The sequence below is a fragment of the Lachancea thermotolerans genome, assembly GCF_000142805.1.
Source record: "Lachancea thermotolerans CBS 6340 chromosome F complete sequence".
NCBI lineage: Eukaryota > Fungi > Ascomycota > Saccharomycetes > Saccharomycetales > Saccharomycetaceae > Lachancea > Lachancea thermotolerans.
Genome location: NC_013082.1, coordinates 486,164 through 503,028, shown reverse-complemented (window position 1 = coordinate 503,028; position 16,865 = coordinate 486,164). Strand labels below are relative to the sequence as shown.

Genomic DNA, 16,865 nt, shown 5'->3' with positions numbered 1-16,865 from the left:
CCATGTTTACCGTTGAATTGGGCAGATTGTATAAATATTGATTTAAATTTTACGTACCGCTCCACAGAGCGAACTGTACAAAAAATTGTCTTGAGCATCTCGAGTCACAAGCCCTTCAGGATTTGGATCACTGAACTTGCCACGTTAGCTGCATGCAGCTCACGGCGTTCGAGTTCCACGTTCTCCGCGAGCTGTAACCATTGGGACCAGTTTTCGGGGGGACGGCATTGCACCAACCATTCCTGAATGCTGGTCCACTCTTGTCTATTCTGAGGGGCCAGCAAGCCCGGCGCGATCTCAAAGTCTGGCTCAAATGCACGTTCATTGAAAAGACCTGCCGCCAGCTCAATGCAGCGTAGGATATCCTTTTCGTCATCAATTTTTCCTCCGTAGATGATAGTAGCGATGTTAAACTGCAGTTCTATCCATGATATGTCTGCCGGTTTGATGCTGTTATGCGAAGAAGACAAGCAGTCGAAAAAGCCATCAAGGTACGCAATGCCGGCGGCAAAGTCTGAATCGTTGAAGTCATACTTTTTTGTAAATCCTAGCGGATGAAGTCTGCTGTTCTCAACTAGAAGGGCGTGGAACCAAGCCAAAAGAAAACGGCAGAAAAGCTTTTCGGGGGGACGAATAGTACCCGGGCGAGAAATAGTTCCCCATACATCCCTTGCACTTTGTAAAATACCTTTTTCACTTTCATGAACAACTTTCCAACTTGTCTGGATCAAAGGCGGTGGTGGTGCACGTCCCTCTAGCTCACAAGTCATGAATACCCGAAAGCTTGAGGATTTGTTGGTATCACTAGCTAACAATTCGAGCCTTTTTGTCAAGACCGACTTAACCCAGTCGGGGGACATTTGAAGATTTTGAATTAGTAACCAATGACCTTCTTTTGCGCAGTGAGAAAGGGCGTTCTCGGCCATCGAGGTACTTTCAGAAGAGCCTAGAGATACAATTGACAGTTCCCGCGACAGCTCTTGAGCAAGTTGAGAAACGCGATAGGTGCTGTCTGTTCCCCTTTCGCAAACAATGACGATCGGCACATAATCCCACTCCTTAACAAATTCCTTGAGCTGATACGATTCGGCCGGCGGTAGAAATTCCACAGCCGCCTGAAGTCGATGATATATGTCAAAGTCTTCAAAACCTTCAATTAAGTTCTGCGTGTATGTCTTTACCTCTGCTGACTCAAAATCCAATGGTATGTTGAGCGTGGGTGATTTTGGCGAGGTGCGTATACTTGACATCAATTGACTAAGTATTTCACAGAAAGCAGAAGGTTCAGCTGGCTCAAAATATGACACGAGGAGCATAACACCAAGAGCGAGCTTGTCATCGTCGAGAAGCCCGGGAGAAAGAACCTCAAAAATCCTTCGGTAAAAAGATCTCAATAGCTGGTTTGTATTTTTACTTTCACAACCTTTGTCATGATTGAATATAGATCTGAAGCAATTTAGAAAGCAGTTCACTGTCACTTGGTATGCCCAATGAAGGGATGGCAGATGTTCGACAATTGAATAGAGCCTGAACGCATGCTGACTCAAGGCTCTAAATTCATTCACAGCTTGCTCAACCTCCTCGATCACACCTTTTGTTTCAAGAATTCTGCCTTGGATTTCATTAGACTGGGTTTTGAGTTGCTCCAGGGTTGTTATCAACGATTCATTTTCAAGAACACTGTTTGGAGAACTGTTCAGTGCTTCAAGAAGCTCTTTCTCCAAGCAACTTAGGCGAAGCTTGTATTCGCCGTTCAACTGAGCCAGAGCCTTGCGCTTTTCATGCAACTCCGGTTTTTGGCATTCAAGAGCAATCTCGAGTGCTTGAGGCTCAATAGAGTTTTTGTCAACAGTGAAGTCAACAATGGACATCCGCGCCCGCAAAAAGAGAGGAATGCTCCAACTTGCGTCCCGGGTGAAAATGACCATGAAGAAATTAGGGTCAATGTCAATGTCGCGATCACCAATTTGTATTGTCTCTTTTCCGCCCGTTTTTCTGAATTCCTTTGCAATAAGTTTCGAAATAATCGGGTCATAAAACTCTCCGTCCTGTATTATGATGCAACCTCCAAACCGAAGCGTGTTCTCTAATTTTTTGACAAAGCCACTGTCAAGAAAGCTTGTCATTGCAATAGTGTTCCCGAAGTGCCTACGGAGAGCATGAAAAACTTTGAGCTCCGGATCTACAACAAACGGGTAGTGGAGACTGTTGAACAAAATATAGAAGTTTTCGATGCAGGTGTAATCATCTGGGAGTCCGTTTGAAAACCAGCGAGATCGTTCTTGAAAATCAACGAGATGATTACAGAAAGTGTAGTTTTGATCATAAGACACGCTCAACTCACCCAAATGCTTCTTCCACGATCTAATAAGCTCAAGTCTTGTTTTCCGGTCTTTAGCCCCACAATAGCTGATAAATAGAGATGACAAGAGACAATCGCCCACAATATTCTGCCTCAGCTCTTTGAATGTTACAGTACTACTGGACCAGCGTTCATTTTCGGATGCCAGGCTGTCTAATAGCTTGCGTGACCTCGAAACCTTGTGCTCAACTGCCGATAGCTCAGCTTTAATTGCTTCAGTTTCCCGAATAATGTTGCTGTATTCTCTCTTTGAGCTTTCCATTAAGTCTCTATAATCGGATATCATGTCCTCGGAGGCGAGAAGCCTAGCTTTTGTCTGAAGCATTTCCTTTTCAATTTTTGCGACGTCATTCTTTAATGGAGATATGGTATTGAGAATAGTAGAGTACTCAACTTGGGCAACCACCCATTGAAACAAGGGACCACATGCCTTGCTTGCGTGATTCACAGCTTCGAAGTTGAAACCGGGCTTCATAAGGTATTCTTTCTTTATGAAGTCCCTGATCGTTGCATTCATCATCATCTCAGTGTCATATTGAACAATGCTTGAGATGAACTCATCTTTACGGACAAAACTTTGAATATCTCTCCATTCTTTGGAGTGATAGCCAAGAACCAAGCATACAGCTTCCAGTGTTAGCTTCACATTATTAGGAGGGTTGAACATCGATCTTATTTCTGTCATATGCTGCTTTTTGATATTATTGACGCCCCTTTGCGCCTCAAGGACTTGAGGCTCAATTGAAGCTAAATCACTCATTATTCGAGCCCTTTGTGAACTCAGCTCTTTCTCTTGTGCACTTAAAATTTTCCTTATCTCTACAGTGGCTTCGTGTCTTCTTTCTGCTTCATTTTGTGTTGAGAGCATGTTGTCAAGCGTCTTTCGGCCCTGTTGTTCTTTGGATCTCAGCTCCTTTTCTTTCTCAGAAAATAACTCATTGAGCTCCCTTATACGAAGGACCGATTCCTTCATAGTATCTAAGCCCGTAGCAATGAACCGCTGAGATTTCTCAAGTTCTGAAAGCTTTCTAGAGTAAATGTCTTGAAAGGTTTTTAGCTGATCCAGGAACTGGCCAGGCGTAGCTTGTCGCCCGAGGTTTAGGACCTGAAAGTTCTTGAAAAACAAGATCGCGACATCAACTATTTTCTTACTCAGTGGAGTGGCAGTACCGGATTTGCTTAACATTTCTGGGTCACTGCCATCAAGGGAGGACGATAAAGGCATCCATTCAATAATTTTTGTGCCGACTTGCGCTAGAGTCTGGTCGGACCATTCGCCCATCCAATTTAAAACGCACCTGTTGAACAAAGCTGGTGAATTAATCACATTTGTTGCGCTTTCTGAGTTAGGGTCATTGATACTGAAAACCACATGAAGGTTTCGAGATATGAGTTGGGTGAACCAAGAATAGAGTTCTTCATCTTCATCGAGCAAGAGACCGATCTCCTCGGCTTTTTGAGATAAATCAGCAATTAATTTGGTACGCTCCTCTGCCTCAAAAAGCCCCGGAACATCAGAATTGGCCAAAAGAGTGTTCATTCTTTCTATGAAAGATGATTCCAAAATACTAGAGTCATCGATCAGTAATAGGATCTTCTGCCCACCAGCAGTACATCTTGATAGAATGTTTCTCAGAAACTTATCAAAATCAGAAATGTGGAAGTTCCTGTGAAGAGTTAGGGGGATAACCTCGATTCCATTCATCCAGGAGACAAATCGAGTTAGCGACCGTTTTCCGCTGCGGCTTGGACCCACAAGAATGCAGTGCCCCTGATCCTGCTTCAGTGCGCGGTCAATTCTCACCATATGATCCAACATGCTATCATGGACAATCAATGTAGATTCAAGTTCCTCTTCGTTAAAAGTCTTTAATCTCTCTCTAACAAAGAAAGATAGCTCTCTTCTGTCCGTCTTTTCATATTCTAGTGAAACCCAATTGCATAATAGATTGTCCCGAATTTCATAATAGTTTTCGATCTGGTTGGGAAAGTATTCGGTTGTGATTTCAATGATTATTTTGTCGAACGCTTTTTTATCCTCATCGCAAACCAGTCGATCAGAATACAGTCGTAGGCATTCGTAGACCCAACACTCGATCAACTGCGAGAGAGCGCGGATTGAGGAGTTGGTCAAAATGTAATATAGTCCTTTTATCAATCTTGTGAGTTCTCGAGGAGAGTAGATGTAATGGGAATAAACTGTACTTGAAAATCTTTCTTTACAGGAATAGTAAAGCTGAACGGATGCATGGGCAAACTCTTTAGAATAGCCACGAAGCTCGGGCGCCAGTTTTAAAACAGCCTTGAAAAATACCTCATAGATGTGCAGCAAAGAATTTTTGCCTGGGTAATCAATAGATATAACGGAAGTGTGCCTTGTGAATCTTTCACTCAATGCTTTTCTGCTACCGTTGTCAGGTGGGTTGCATGCACCCGCCACATGAATCCTTTCCAAGCTGACCCATCTATGGCTGGACACATCCCAATAGCCTTTTTTCTCAAGCAATTGTCTTAAGAGTAAAATCACTGGCTGTGCGCCATACTCATCGGCTTCGGGTAAATTGATTTCATCACAAAATACCACTAGGTCCTTGCTTAGAGACTTTGGTTTCAGTAAAATGCCCTTTGCGGTTTCTGTTATTGTTGTGTGGTGTTTCAGTGTATCAAGAAAAGATGCCACAGTGGTCTCCTTAGAGAAAGTTAGCCCAATAAGGTCAAATTTCTTGGAGTTCTTCAAAGCATTGAATATTGTCATTGTTTTCCCTGACCCTGGAGGTCCGCATAAAATTGGTGATTTTCTTGCGTAAAGAAGATCGAGTATTAGGCGTTCATGCTTCATGGTATCAACAGTTGGTATCATAAGATCAGGCAAAATGACTTCGTGAGGTTCTAGTGTAATTTGCGGCATGGACATAGATAAAGGACGCAGTTTGGGCTCTCCTGCTTTTGCCTCGTAGTCTGTTAGCGATAGCGAGTCATTAGAAGCTAAATCCTCTATTCCAAGCCCCGTTCTCATATACTGCTCGAAGGTAGACCTGTCATCTTCATTGCAAGCTCCAGTTATGGCCCAAACAATATTGATACATAAAAGGCACTTGGCAAAGTTAGAGAAACTTGATTTTGATAATTTTTGCACAGATTCTGATTTTTGGAATAGTTGAGAACATGTTAAGGAGACAAGATTATCCAACGAGCCCAACAGGCTTGTGTCCATGGCGTTCGGCAGCGTTTTAGCAAAATCATGCAAATCGTGGAGTTTTTGCCCCAATACATCGTAACTGATTTCACAGAAAGCATCCAAAAAGCTCATAGGAAGCCTCGAAGCTATCTGCATGTCGTGAAGCTTTTCAACAAGCAGTGCAGGGAGCATTTCAGAGGGACTGCAAACTGGTCGATCAATAACGATAACGGCGCAACGACTAATTGTTGCAGGCGTTGCAATATCCAAGTCATCCACCTCGAATATTAATCGAAGATTATCTGGTATTTTGAAGCGCTCGCCATTCGGCAAAGTTAACACCTTATTGTCATCAAGCACACTGTTGATTGTTTCCACATATTCAGGGTCCAAGTCGCCATCAAAAATAATCCAAATGCGGGTTTCATTATGCTTTTCAATTTGATCTTGAGCAACTTTTCTAATGATGGAAGTAAACACACCATCAGTCCATTCAAAAGTGACTGGATCAAGGCATCCGTAGAGCTGTTCCTTTGCCAAGACCTTGAGATCAATAAGGAATACTTTATTTTTGATTCCATCCGCCAATTCCATGCAATCTAGCGTAGAATTCCATATGGTTGTTTTTCCTGTGCCTGGAGGCCCACTCAAGATAATAGCTTGTTGCGAATTTTGAATCTGAAATAGTTGGTTGCACTTTTTCACAAAAAGATCAGTAGGCGTTTTGTTACCAAATTGGCAAACCTTTTCGACGCCTTCGCGAAAATCATTGTCATTGTAATTCAAATGAGTATTTGGAAATAACGCAGACATTGTCTTGCAGAATGCATCTTCATCAGACTTGACGAGACGAGGAGAAAGCATCTGATGCAAGCTTTCAAGAAGAATGTCCTGGTCGGTACCACCGTGCTTATTCTTGAGAACTCTGCAATTTCGAAGGATTCCCTTCATAGCTCTCAACCCGAAATCATAATGTCTCTGCTGAGAACACAGGCACTCCATCTCAGTCAAGAAATTGCAGATCTTTTTCGCCATATTTTTAGCATTTTCAAACCCAAGTGTGGTTAAAATTACATCTGCAATGATGGTGTAATCAGGCGACTTCATGGAAAACTGCCTAAACTTTTTTCTCAAATTGTCTGGAAGTTCCCGCCTACCTTTGTAACCACGGTTCATTGTGATGAAAATTCCAGCGCTATCGTCCAAATAAACTGTTTTTCCTAATAAAACAAACTTTTCCTGTTTTCTGGCCAAAGCATCCTGTATAGTTTCAATCTGAGTTGATACGGCACTCATTATGCTTTCTTCCAATCTGTTAAACTCGTCAAAACATCCCCAAGCGCCGACTTGCCCAATACCGAGAAGCAAACGCCCTAAGGACTGGAACTCAAACGACTCATCGCAGTTAAACACCAGCACAAACCGACCAAGGTTTTGACCAAGGGCCTTTATAGTCTCTGTTTTTCCTGTTCCAGCTGGCCCAAACGGTGAACCTCCCAAGTTTTGAGCCAAGGCATGTGCCATTGCGACGAAGCAATTCCTCATTAAAGGCGTGTATATGAGCCTCTCAGGTACACCAATATACTCCAGGCCATGGGAAAATTTGTTATTCCCTATGCTGACAGTAATTCTTTGAAACATATCATATTCGGAGGCATTGTGATAGTACTTCGGGATACTATTCCATATATTTTTACGTCCTGCAACGTCAAAGGCACGCAATTCTTCGGAAAGAGAAAGATAGTGGATGCACTCAACAATAAGTGACTCGATCTTTCTTCTTCTCAAAAAGCTTTTTGTGTCTTTCAAAAGGGAATTCAGTTTATTAAAAACAGTCTGAATTTCATTCAGTTTGGGAGAAATTTCATCCTGAGAAATCGCGTCCTCAATAATAGATGTCCACCTTATCTGGAACGAAAGTAAAAGAGCTTGGAAAACATGTTGCTCGAATAACTGTGATAATTCCTGAACTCCACTAACTTTTAGCTTTTCAAGGCAGTTTTCTGTAGATGACATGATTGATGATTTTATTTGAATACCGATTTGAGCCACCCATTCTTGCATTTCGGGATATTTGGACAAGAGTATTGGCTCCAAAAACTCTAAAGTTTCGCCTTCGGGCGAGCTGACGCCAAATATTTCCTTATCTTCAAACTTGAGGGAAGAAACACCGCCATAGATTTTACCCAGATGATGAGAGGCCTGATATAGATTCTGAGAGGCCCCCATAAGCTGCAAAAGATCCTCGTTTCCGAGAAAATATAGCCGTGGGAACCTTTCCCTCTGTGACTCTAGGTACCCATTTAAAGCTCCAACGACTCTCTTCAGAGATTCAAGAATATTTCTTAGAGATCTAGAAAGGTCCATAATATGCAAAACATCCAGTACCAAGTCTGATTGTAAAACAGTCGAAGCAATGCTACTGAATTCTGATGTAATCATTTCAAATCTTGCAGATTCTGATCGCAAAAAGTTTGAAGAGCTAGCACTGTCCCCAAGAGCACCATAGAGATGTAACCACAGCCGCTGCGACTCTGCCCAACTATTCAAGATCAATGCTAGCTCATTGAACTTTATCTCCCAGCTTACTGAGCGCTGCTCAAAAACTTTATAGTGTGACGAATTCTTCATTGCAGTTAGCGTATTGGTATCATCAGTGATGGACTGCATAAGCGTATCCCAATTTTTAACAATAACAAAATTACCAGCATGGTGTGCGGACAAAAATTTGGTATATCGCCACCGCGATTCGATGTCTTCTAAGGACTGCTCAACAACTTCTTCTGACTTGGCATTCTTAATCACCTCTGATACAAAGCCTTCATTTAAACCCTGTTTCAGGGACAAGACATCTTCGAGAAGAAACGACATTCCATCGATATCATCTCTGCTTGGAGAAGAGCCACCAGCTTCTTGGAAAAGGATTTTCCAATGACGCGGCTTCATACATTTATCTTTCAGGGCATTCAACAGCTTGATTGAATTTAAAATCCCTTGTATATTTTCGGAGAATGCTTTGAAAACCACCTGGTTAGCCAATGATCCTTCGTTTTCATGCTGTTCGTCAGCTAAACGCTGGAGCTCTATTTTTAGATTATTCAAGTCAGATTGCGCCCAAGGAGTATTAAGGTATAGCTTTAGTGATGCCCATCTTATGCTAATGGCATCCCAGGCTATTTTGTATGCAGCGATATCTGCCGTGACGTCAATCAAAGAAAAACCTTGTTTGACTGGTATAGACAAGAACAAGGATATTTTGTTCACCATTTCCAGGTTTTTACTTTCCAGAGATACCGCATGCTCTTTGAGCTCCAGTATCTCTAAAGCGTTTTCTGGTTTTAGATCCTGAGATACTGGCTTGCATATCTGCCATTCTTCCCGAAAAGAACTGGCACTTTTAAGCAGCTTATCATTCCACATTTCAATACGGCTCGCAATTATAAATTTTCTCTCAGCTAGCCAAGCTTGCCTCTTTTCAAGGATTTGCTTTAGCAGCTTCATGTCCAGGTCTAATTGATCGCCTTGTATAACCTCTGAAAGAGAAGATTGGTTGTTCTCTCTCATGAGGATATGTACAGAGTGTAAAGTGCTTAGTAGTTCCTCTTTATGACTCCAAGACTTGTTTAAATTCTCTATTGTGGAGCAAATTTCATATAGTTCATCCAAAGAGCATGATTCAACAGAAATAGAGTTTGATTCCAAGAGCTTTCTGTAATTACTGAGCGTAGAATGAAATTCTAAGGACTGTTTCTCATACTGGCATTCTAGCTCACTAAGCAGTTCTTTATTCCAATCTTCGTAACAGCTTTCTATCTTTGCTTGAAAATCTTTCAGAGATATAGTTAGCGAGTCTGAAAGCTTCACGCGCATTCCCATGCTTTTAACTTTTGATCTTTCTTTCATGAAGTCTGAGTAGAGATCAAAACAATAGAGAATGTCATTTCTTCGCTGATGCCAAATTATTTGTTCTTTTGGTCTCCATAAAACTTTGTATATGTTCAAGCTTCTTAACAAAATGCAAGCTGATTGTAGTAGCGACTCAACCTCTTTGGATGCTGACATTGCATACCTTTGAACTTGGATTTTAAATTCATCGAGGCGTTTGGTTTTTTGCCCCACTGGCTCTCCTTTATCATCCTCGTAATAAGCCTTAAGAGTAAAAGAGATATTGAGGGTATTTTGGATGTGCTCAAGCCATCTCGTTTTTGTTGATTCTAGTGAAGGCTCCAATAAAACGCCATTACTGTCAATTGTTACCTCATGCTTTGTTTTGGGTAGGTTTTCTGGTTTGAGCGCAAGTCGTGTTAGGTTTAAAACGCTCTCCTCAATCTGAGCCTCGAGGTATGTTTCGAAACAAGTGTAATTGCCTTTTTCCAGTGACGTTATGCTGCTCTTCAGAGATACAATTTGTGTAATCCAATTTCTAAGAGAAGGTTCGGAAAATTTGGTCAAGTCGATCGAATTTAAAAAAGATGTTAAGGACCTTTCCAAACTTTCCAAGCTGTTGAACCTTGTTATAATTTCATTAACAAGGGAGCGGAATATAGAAAGGGAAGCTGGATTTTCATCAAAATCTAGTACAGCAGCTGTTGTAGCTGCTATTTCTGATTCAGATATAGCTTTCCAGTTTTCGTTAATACAGTGCTTTAAAGCAACCCAAGATCTTTTTATGAGTGATCCCAAGAGCGCATTCAGAGCTGGCCTTTCATTTACTAAGTTGGTTATTTGGATAAATGTATCCAGAAGCTCCATAAACTCGATCGTAATGGGATAAAGGTCTCTCAAGACAGTTGAAGCTTTGAAAAGGGAGCTGGGAAGATCATAGCCCATCCAACATAGGTTTCTAACTTCTTTGAACAGATCCCTAAATTCGCGGTTCGAGTTCACAAATATAGCGTACCCGCCGCCATTTTTAAGAACTTTGAATATAGGTTCTTGTAGTAGAGCCTCGGAACAGCTGGCCTTGGAGTACCATTCGCTCACAATTGTATCTTCATTCAGTCCTTCCAAAATTGATTTGCACTCTGAGTGCAAATGCAGACCATCTTCGCTGGAGCTCCAATCCCTGCCCAATAATAGAGTTAATTTGGACAAAATAGTGGACACCCTCTTTTTCAACAGCTTTATCCGCATCAGGGAAGAGGAAACTGGCGGCAAATCATTCAAAGCAGCAGCATTTGAATCGCCATTGCAGTCCAAGAGCTTCTGCTTCAGGTTAGAGAGTTCCCCCACGACAGCCTTTAGCAGACCACCATGATATTGTTGAATGCCTTTTCGCAGCCGAGGTCTTGATAGCAAGGGGCGAAACTTCTCAAGTAACGTGAACATTTCGTTTGTAGATTCGCACAAATGAAGCTTAAATAAGAGGGCATTCAATATCTTGTTTTCCAAAATGCCCAGCCTTTGATTGCAAGTGCTTTCCAGTGCATACCATTGTTCTGTGGAACAGCTTAAACAATCTGTGGTCTTCAGAGGTTCGTAAACGAAGGGTACTTCTGCTTTGTATTTCAGCATGTCAGGGTTTTCAAGGTCGAGGGAAAGCTCTTCATAAGTTGACCTAAGTTTCTTGATTCCACTAAGTCGGTGCCTGAGAAGATCGGTTTTCGATGCAATTTTTATTGGCACGTACTTTTCTGAGCGCCTTCTTGTCACTTCTCTCATAATTAATGTAGCTGATTCGATGAGCTCGTCCCACCTGCTAAGAAAACCTTCTAATGCCTTTGTTTTAGATTCATATTCACCGAATGGTAGCGAGGCCAACTGGGGGACAAGCTTCTTGATTTTGCAGATAACTTCTACACATATTTGCTCTGTTAAAGCCTGTGCGCGGGATATAGGGAACAGGGACGTTCTTAGCCTTTTGAAAGCGGTAGCAAATGCATCTATGAGTCCGTCAAGTGTTGGCAAAGAGACGGCTGTCTGCAACTTTTTCATGGGCAATTCGCAAAGGAACTGATTGTAACTTTTGACCTTCTTAAGCCGCTCGGGCACTGTGGAACTTGCAAGTAAAGAGAAGGCGGCCTGCGGCCTGCGAGAGTTCTTTAAAATTTCCACTGTTATTTTTGCTTCACTGCTCTGTAATTGATCTTGAATAGATAGCAATCCTTGCTCCAATTTTTGCCAAAAGCTAACTTCGTCTTTGGCGTCTCCGTCGTCGATGCTTCTCATTGAGTTTGAAAAGCTTTCAGCAGAGTGAATCCAACCATTAACTATTCTCTGCAGCGAATTCAGAAATACCGAGTCTGCAAATTGAGTGTCAGGCAAGAACTCCTCAAAGTTTTCTATGGTCGCGCCTCTGTTCACAATGTCTTTTATAAGCCGATCTCCAGATAACAGTAAGTTTGGCGCCACAGCCCAGCTTTCAACGTTCTTCATACTAGAAAAGAACTCGTCAATTTTAAGACGCATGTTTTGAAGAGACCCATTATCTGTGTTCATCAGCTGTTGTGGTCCCAACGCGCATTCAATAAGAGATGTAACACCAAGGGCCATAACTTGATTGAATGCTTTCATTTCAAGGCCTTGAGCCATGCTCAAAACTAGTATTTGACTTTCTAGAGCATTTTCTAAGCTGAGGGTTGGTTGGCTCTTTATCAGTGCCAGGACGTTGCGGTTGTGTGCATCATTTAGAAGATCAGGTTCGGAATTCCCGACATCGGGGCTCGAGCTTGCTTTGACATTTTCGCTGGGATCGGCGATCAAGTATAATACAGAAGAACTTCGGTTGACGGCAAAGTCCTTAATCGCTGAAGAGTTCAATTCTTGAAACTTTTCAAAGGTGAACCCTTCAGCTCCGGTGAGCAGAGCAGAAGACACTTTATAACAATACCTGATGGCTTCCTCCACTAATTGGTCACTAGACGAAACAGCATTGCCGTTGGTCAAGTCCATTGGTCTGCTCAATACTCACTCGCCGCCAGGAATTATGATTGTCTCTTAAGCGCATTAGTAGATAGTAAACAACCATCTCAAACCTGAATTCCTCAGGTATTTTCTTACGATGGATCATCCTTGTGTTGATAAAACAAGAGGTGAGGTATCCTAAATCAACGCCCTTTTATGGACTTAGTCAGCTGAACGGTGCTCAATCTCGTCTCTGGGAAACCCTTGAAATGGCATCGCCCTCTAAACGACTATCTCTCTCGCCGAAGAAAATGGCACAATTTTCTTCGTCATCAAATGAACCCGATAGCTCTTCTCAAGGGCCTTATTTGCAGACAAAGCTTCCTACTCCGCTTGCTCGAACCCTATCAGAAGTCCCAAGCTATGAACGAATAAAGAGGTCGCAAACAGCTGCTGACCACCACTTGAAATTTGTTGTGGTTGGCGACGGTGCAGTTGGGAAGACTTGTCTTCTAATCTCTTACACGCAGGGGTCTTTTCCAGAAGAGTACGTACCGACTGTCTTTGAAAACTACGTTACAAAGATGAAGGGCCCGGGAAACGCAGTGATCGAGCTCGCGCTCTGGGATACTGCTGGACAAGAAGAGTACAATCGGTTAAGGCCGCTGTCCTACACAGACGTTGATTTACTCATGGTGTGCTACTCCGTGGACAGCAAAACTTCTTTGCATAATGTTCAGGAACTGTGGATACCAGAGGTTAGGCATTTTTGTCCTGACACGCCAATCATGCTCGTGGGATTGAAAAGTGACCTTTACGCTTTAGATAACCTCGAGAAGCTTGTAGATCCCAAGGATGCAGAGCTTTTCGCACAGCAGATGGGTCTAATGGGACACTACCAGTGCTCTGCAAAGTATCGCAATAATATTGATGAACTTTTCAACGTAGCTATCACCACGTTGTTATATGATTCAATTCAGGAACGCAGAGGAAAATCTATGGTCAATCTTTTCAAAACGAAGAGAAGTACCGGAGCATTAGGACCGATGGCCAAGAGAAGAAAGCATGCATGCTATGTGCTGTAATTTCTTAGATGGGTCGAAGCGTCGACCCGGAGGCTGTCAATATCAGCTTTGTTACTATTCACGATATTAGTTTTTTCGAATCAGCGGCGATGAGATAAAATTTTAAGATGCCAAAATAATGAATAATTTTGAACTTCTGGGTAGCGGATGCCATCAGGCAGCTTTAATATTCTGAAGGCTTGTGGTAGAAGCGCGTTTGCATCAATAAGCACTTGGAAAAAGACAATTGCAGTTTGTAGAACCATGTCAAGCGACGCAGTAACGATCGCATCCCCCACTGAAAAAGCTACCGATTTGAAGAGACGCGTCTCTGACGATGGGCCTGTTGTTGTGAAGAAGCAAAATAAGCCAAAGAAAGTTAAACTCAGGAGATACAAGCCCAAGAAGGTTGATGAGACTTCTCCATTGGGAGTTTTACAACATGAAATAGATGGGCTCCTGGCAGAGAAAGGGCTCACTAGAGAGCAGATAATTAATGACATGGTTGCGGTTCTCAATCACAAAGACAGTTCTGATATCCCTATGAGCAGCCATTATCATAGGGAGGTTGCAAATGTATCTGTTCTGAAGATAGGTTCGAGCGGCGACGGGCTCGCGCTCATCCCCAACTCTGTGGAAACTAGCAAAATGCAGGTTGTTATTATTCCCTTTGCGCTGCCAGGAGATGTAGTGAAGATCCGGGTTTTCAAGACCCATCCTCACTATGTTGAAAGCGATTTGCTAGAAGTGGAACAGAAATCACCACAACGTAAAGATGAGCTCATTGGGTGCAAGTATTTTGGTAAGTGCGCTGGCTGTCAGTTTCAATTCTTGCCTTACGAAGAGCAGTTGAATTTGAAGAGAGAGACTGTCGCAAACGCCTACAAGTACTTCGCGCCCAGATTACTGGAAAACGGGCTATTGCCCAAGATCGGTGAAACCGTAGCATCCCCAAAAATCTTTGACTATAGAACTAAACTTACGCCTCATTTCGACATGCCAAAAAAGGTCCACAAGTTGGAAGAAAGACCTCCATTAGGGTTTGGGCAGAAGGGGCGGCCAACTTGGAGAAATATTGATGCGGGTGGAAGCAGAAGTATTTTGGATATCGAGGAGTGTGTCATTGGCACCAAAATCCTGAATGAGGGTATGGAAAATGAAAGGAAGAAATTCGAGCGCGATTTTAAAGGCTACAAGCGTGGCGCGACTATCCTACTGCGAGAAAATACTCGTGTTTTGGATTCGCAGAAGCCAGTCGAGGAGCAGCTAGGAGACGGATCCGTAAATCCTGATACTGGGAAAACCTCCTTCTTGGAAGTTACGGAAGACAAACCCCTCGCCAAAACATGCGTCACCAACTCAAGACAGGTTGTCACTGAATACATTAACGGTTACACCTTCGAATTCTCTGCTGGTGAATTTTTCCAAAACAACAATAGCATCCTGCCCAAGGTCACAGAGTATGTATGCAGCAACCTGCAGATCCCTGGCTCCAAACCTGAAGATCCGCATTACTTGGTGGACGCGTATTGTGGCTCGGGTTTGTTTAGTATCACTGCATCCAAGGGTGTGGACAAGGTGATTGGCGTCGAAGTTTCCGCTGACAGCGTGTCGTTTGCGGAAGCGAACGCGAAGGCTAACGGAGTGGAAAATTGTAAATTCGTGGTCGGCAAGGCGGAGTGCATATTTGCTTCGATCGACACCCCATGCGACAGGACCTCAGTGATCCTGGACCCTCCCAGGAAAGGCTGCGACGACATTTTTCTGAAGCAGCTCTCGGAGTACAATCCAGCGCGGATCGTGTACATCTCGTGCAACGTACATTCCCAAGCCAGAGACATGCAGTACTTCCTGCAGGAAACCGAGAAGGGCAAGCAGTACAAGGTGGAGAGCTTGCGGGGATTCGATTTCTTTCCTCAAACACACCACGTTGAGAGCGTGTGTGTCCTGACCAGGGTCTAAGCGCGGAAACCCTTGGAAGGTTTTATTTATAACGTCTGTAACATAGATTTTTGTGCCGATTGGCACGGGTTTACGGTCAAACTACAAGTAGCTGTAGGAGAGCCTGTGGCTGTTATTTGAAAGCTGAGTGGCGGAGCAGTCATTTGGCGCTTGGGACATGCTTTATGCGCGCCAGTTTTGAGGACCCGGCTGAAACCCGAGTCCGTGGATGTACTCTGCAGAATCGCGCAGCTACCAAAATCAACTGGCTCTTTATGCCGCCTCTAGCTGCAAATCGCCGAATGTCACCTTGTTAATGCACTGACGTATAGGATGCTTAACTCACATGCTCACGAACCCATCACGCACGTGATGGAGTACTCATATATAGTGTATGGTGTTTGACTGTTCAACCCATACATCTTTTGATCATTTTTCTCTATCGCGAAATATTTTAAAATATGGAGGGAACCACGCAAAAAGTTGGCCTGAGGGACACGGGCCGTGGGCGACGCACGCAGGGCAGACGGGACGGTGCGCGGCGAGTGGGAAACCGCGGCGGGTCAGGCCTGGACAGGATGAACCAGCAAAGTGGAAACTACCTATACACTTAGGAATTTCTGGTTTTGGAAGAGCTTTTGGAAGGGCATAGATCATCACCAGAATAAGCCAAGATGGAAAACGACAAGGGTCAACTAGTATGTGAAGACGAGTAATGAACGAATACCGTGGCGTGGGCAGTGTTTGGATCAGCGCACGAAATGCTGGGTGAAAAATTCTGTGTAATAGAATAATGTCGAGATTGATGCGAACCTGGACGCTGGAAACGAGATTGAGCATAAATCTGAGGCTCTGAGTGAAGCTCTGTCCATGGAATATCTTGTGGACGCATCGCGCAATTTTGAGGCTGTCTGCTCCGGGCGGTGTCTGGAAAGATTACAATTTACCCGCAACACGCGCTCTGCTTAGAACGGGATCCGAGGGTTTCGCGCGTCTGCTCGGCCGCACGCCTACGCCAGTATTGCTGGAACGACACTTGGAACTTTACTAACCCCCTCCCAGGTCGAACTTTACGTTCCAAGAAAGTGTTCTGCCACCAACAGAATTATCAAGGCCAAGGACCACGCTTCCGTCCAGATCAACATCGCCAAGGTTGACGAGGAGGGCCGTGCCATCCCAGGTGAGTTCATCACCTACGCCTTGTCCGGTTACGTCAGAGCCAGAGGTGAAGCCGACGACTCTTTGAACCGTTTGGCTCAAAACGATGGTTTGTTGAAGAACGTCTGGTCTTACTCCCGTTAAGAGCCAGGTTCTGCTCCTCACATTCCCATTATTCTATATAGTAGATCTCTGCACAAATAATACACGTTTATCGTTCACCTGTCGCGAGCCTTGGTTTTTCATCAAGGCGAACGAAAACTGAGCTTTATGAGGACCAGCTCGTACAGACCCTGGAAGTGCCCGATACCCCGCAACA

At 43.5% G+C, this 16,865-nt stretch overlaps 4 protein-coding genes across 4 annotated transcripts; 3 read left to right on the top strand and 1 right to left on the bottom strand.

The window, feature by feature from the left end:
* Positions 1-104: 104 nt before the first annotated feature.
* On the bottom strand, positions 105-12,431 carry DYN1 (dynein heavy chain; the record flags this gene model as incomplete). The annotated part of the gene is made up of 1 exon (XM_002554408.1): positions 105-12,431. The coding sequence occupies one exon, from the start codon at positions 12,429-12,431 to the stop codon at positions 105-107; it is 12,327 nt and encodes a 4,108-aa protein (XP_002554454.1).
* A 221-nt stretch (positions 12,432-12,652) lies between these two features.
* Positions 12,653-13,468, top strand: RHO4 (Rho family GTPase RHO4; the record flags this gene model as incomplete). The annotated part of the gene is made up of 1 exon (XM_002554407.1): positions 12,653-13,468. One exon carries the CDS (start codon positions 12,653-12,655, stop codon positions 13,466-13,468), a length of 816 nt encoding a protein of 271 aa, XP_002554453.1.
* A 147-nt stretch (positions 13,469-13,615) lies between these two features.
* Positions 13,616-15,409, top strand: TRM2 (tRNA (uracil(54)-C(5))-methyltransferase; the record flags this gene model as incomplete). The annotated part of the gene is made up of 1 exon (XM_002554406.1): positions 13,616-15,409. The coding sequence occupies one exon, from the start codon at positions 13,616-13,618 to the stop codon at positions 15,407-15,409; it is 1,794 nt and encodes a 597-aa protein (XP_002554452.1).
* Positions 15,410-16,062: 653 nt separating this feature from the next.
* On the top strand, positions 16,063-16,690 carry KLTH0F05654g (40S ribosomal protein eS21; the record flags this gene model as incomplete). Its single annotated transcript, XM_002554405.1, has 2 exons — positions 16,063-16,086; positions 16,451-16,690. The coding sequence occupies 2 exons, from the start codon at positions 16,063-16,065 to the stop codon at positions 16,688-16,690; spliced, it is 264 nt and encodes an 87-aa protein (XP_002554451.1).
* Positions 16,691-16,865: the final 175 nt, after the last annotated feature.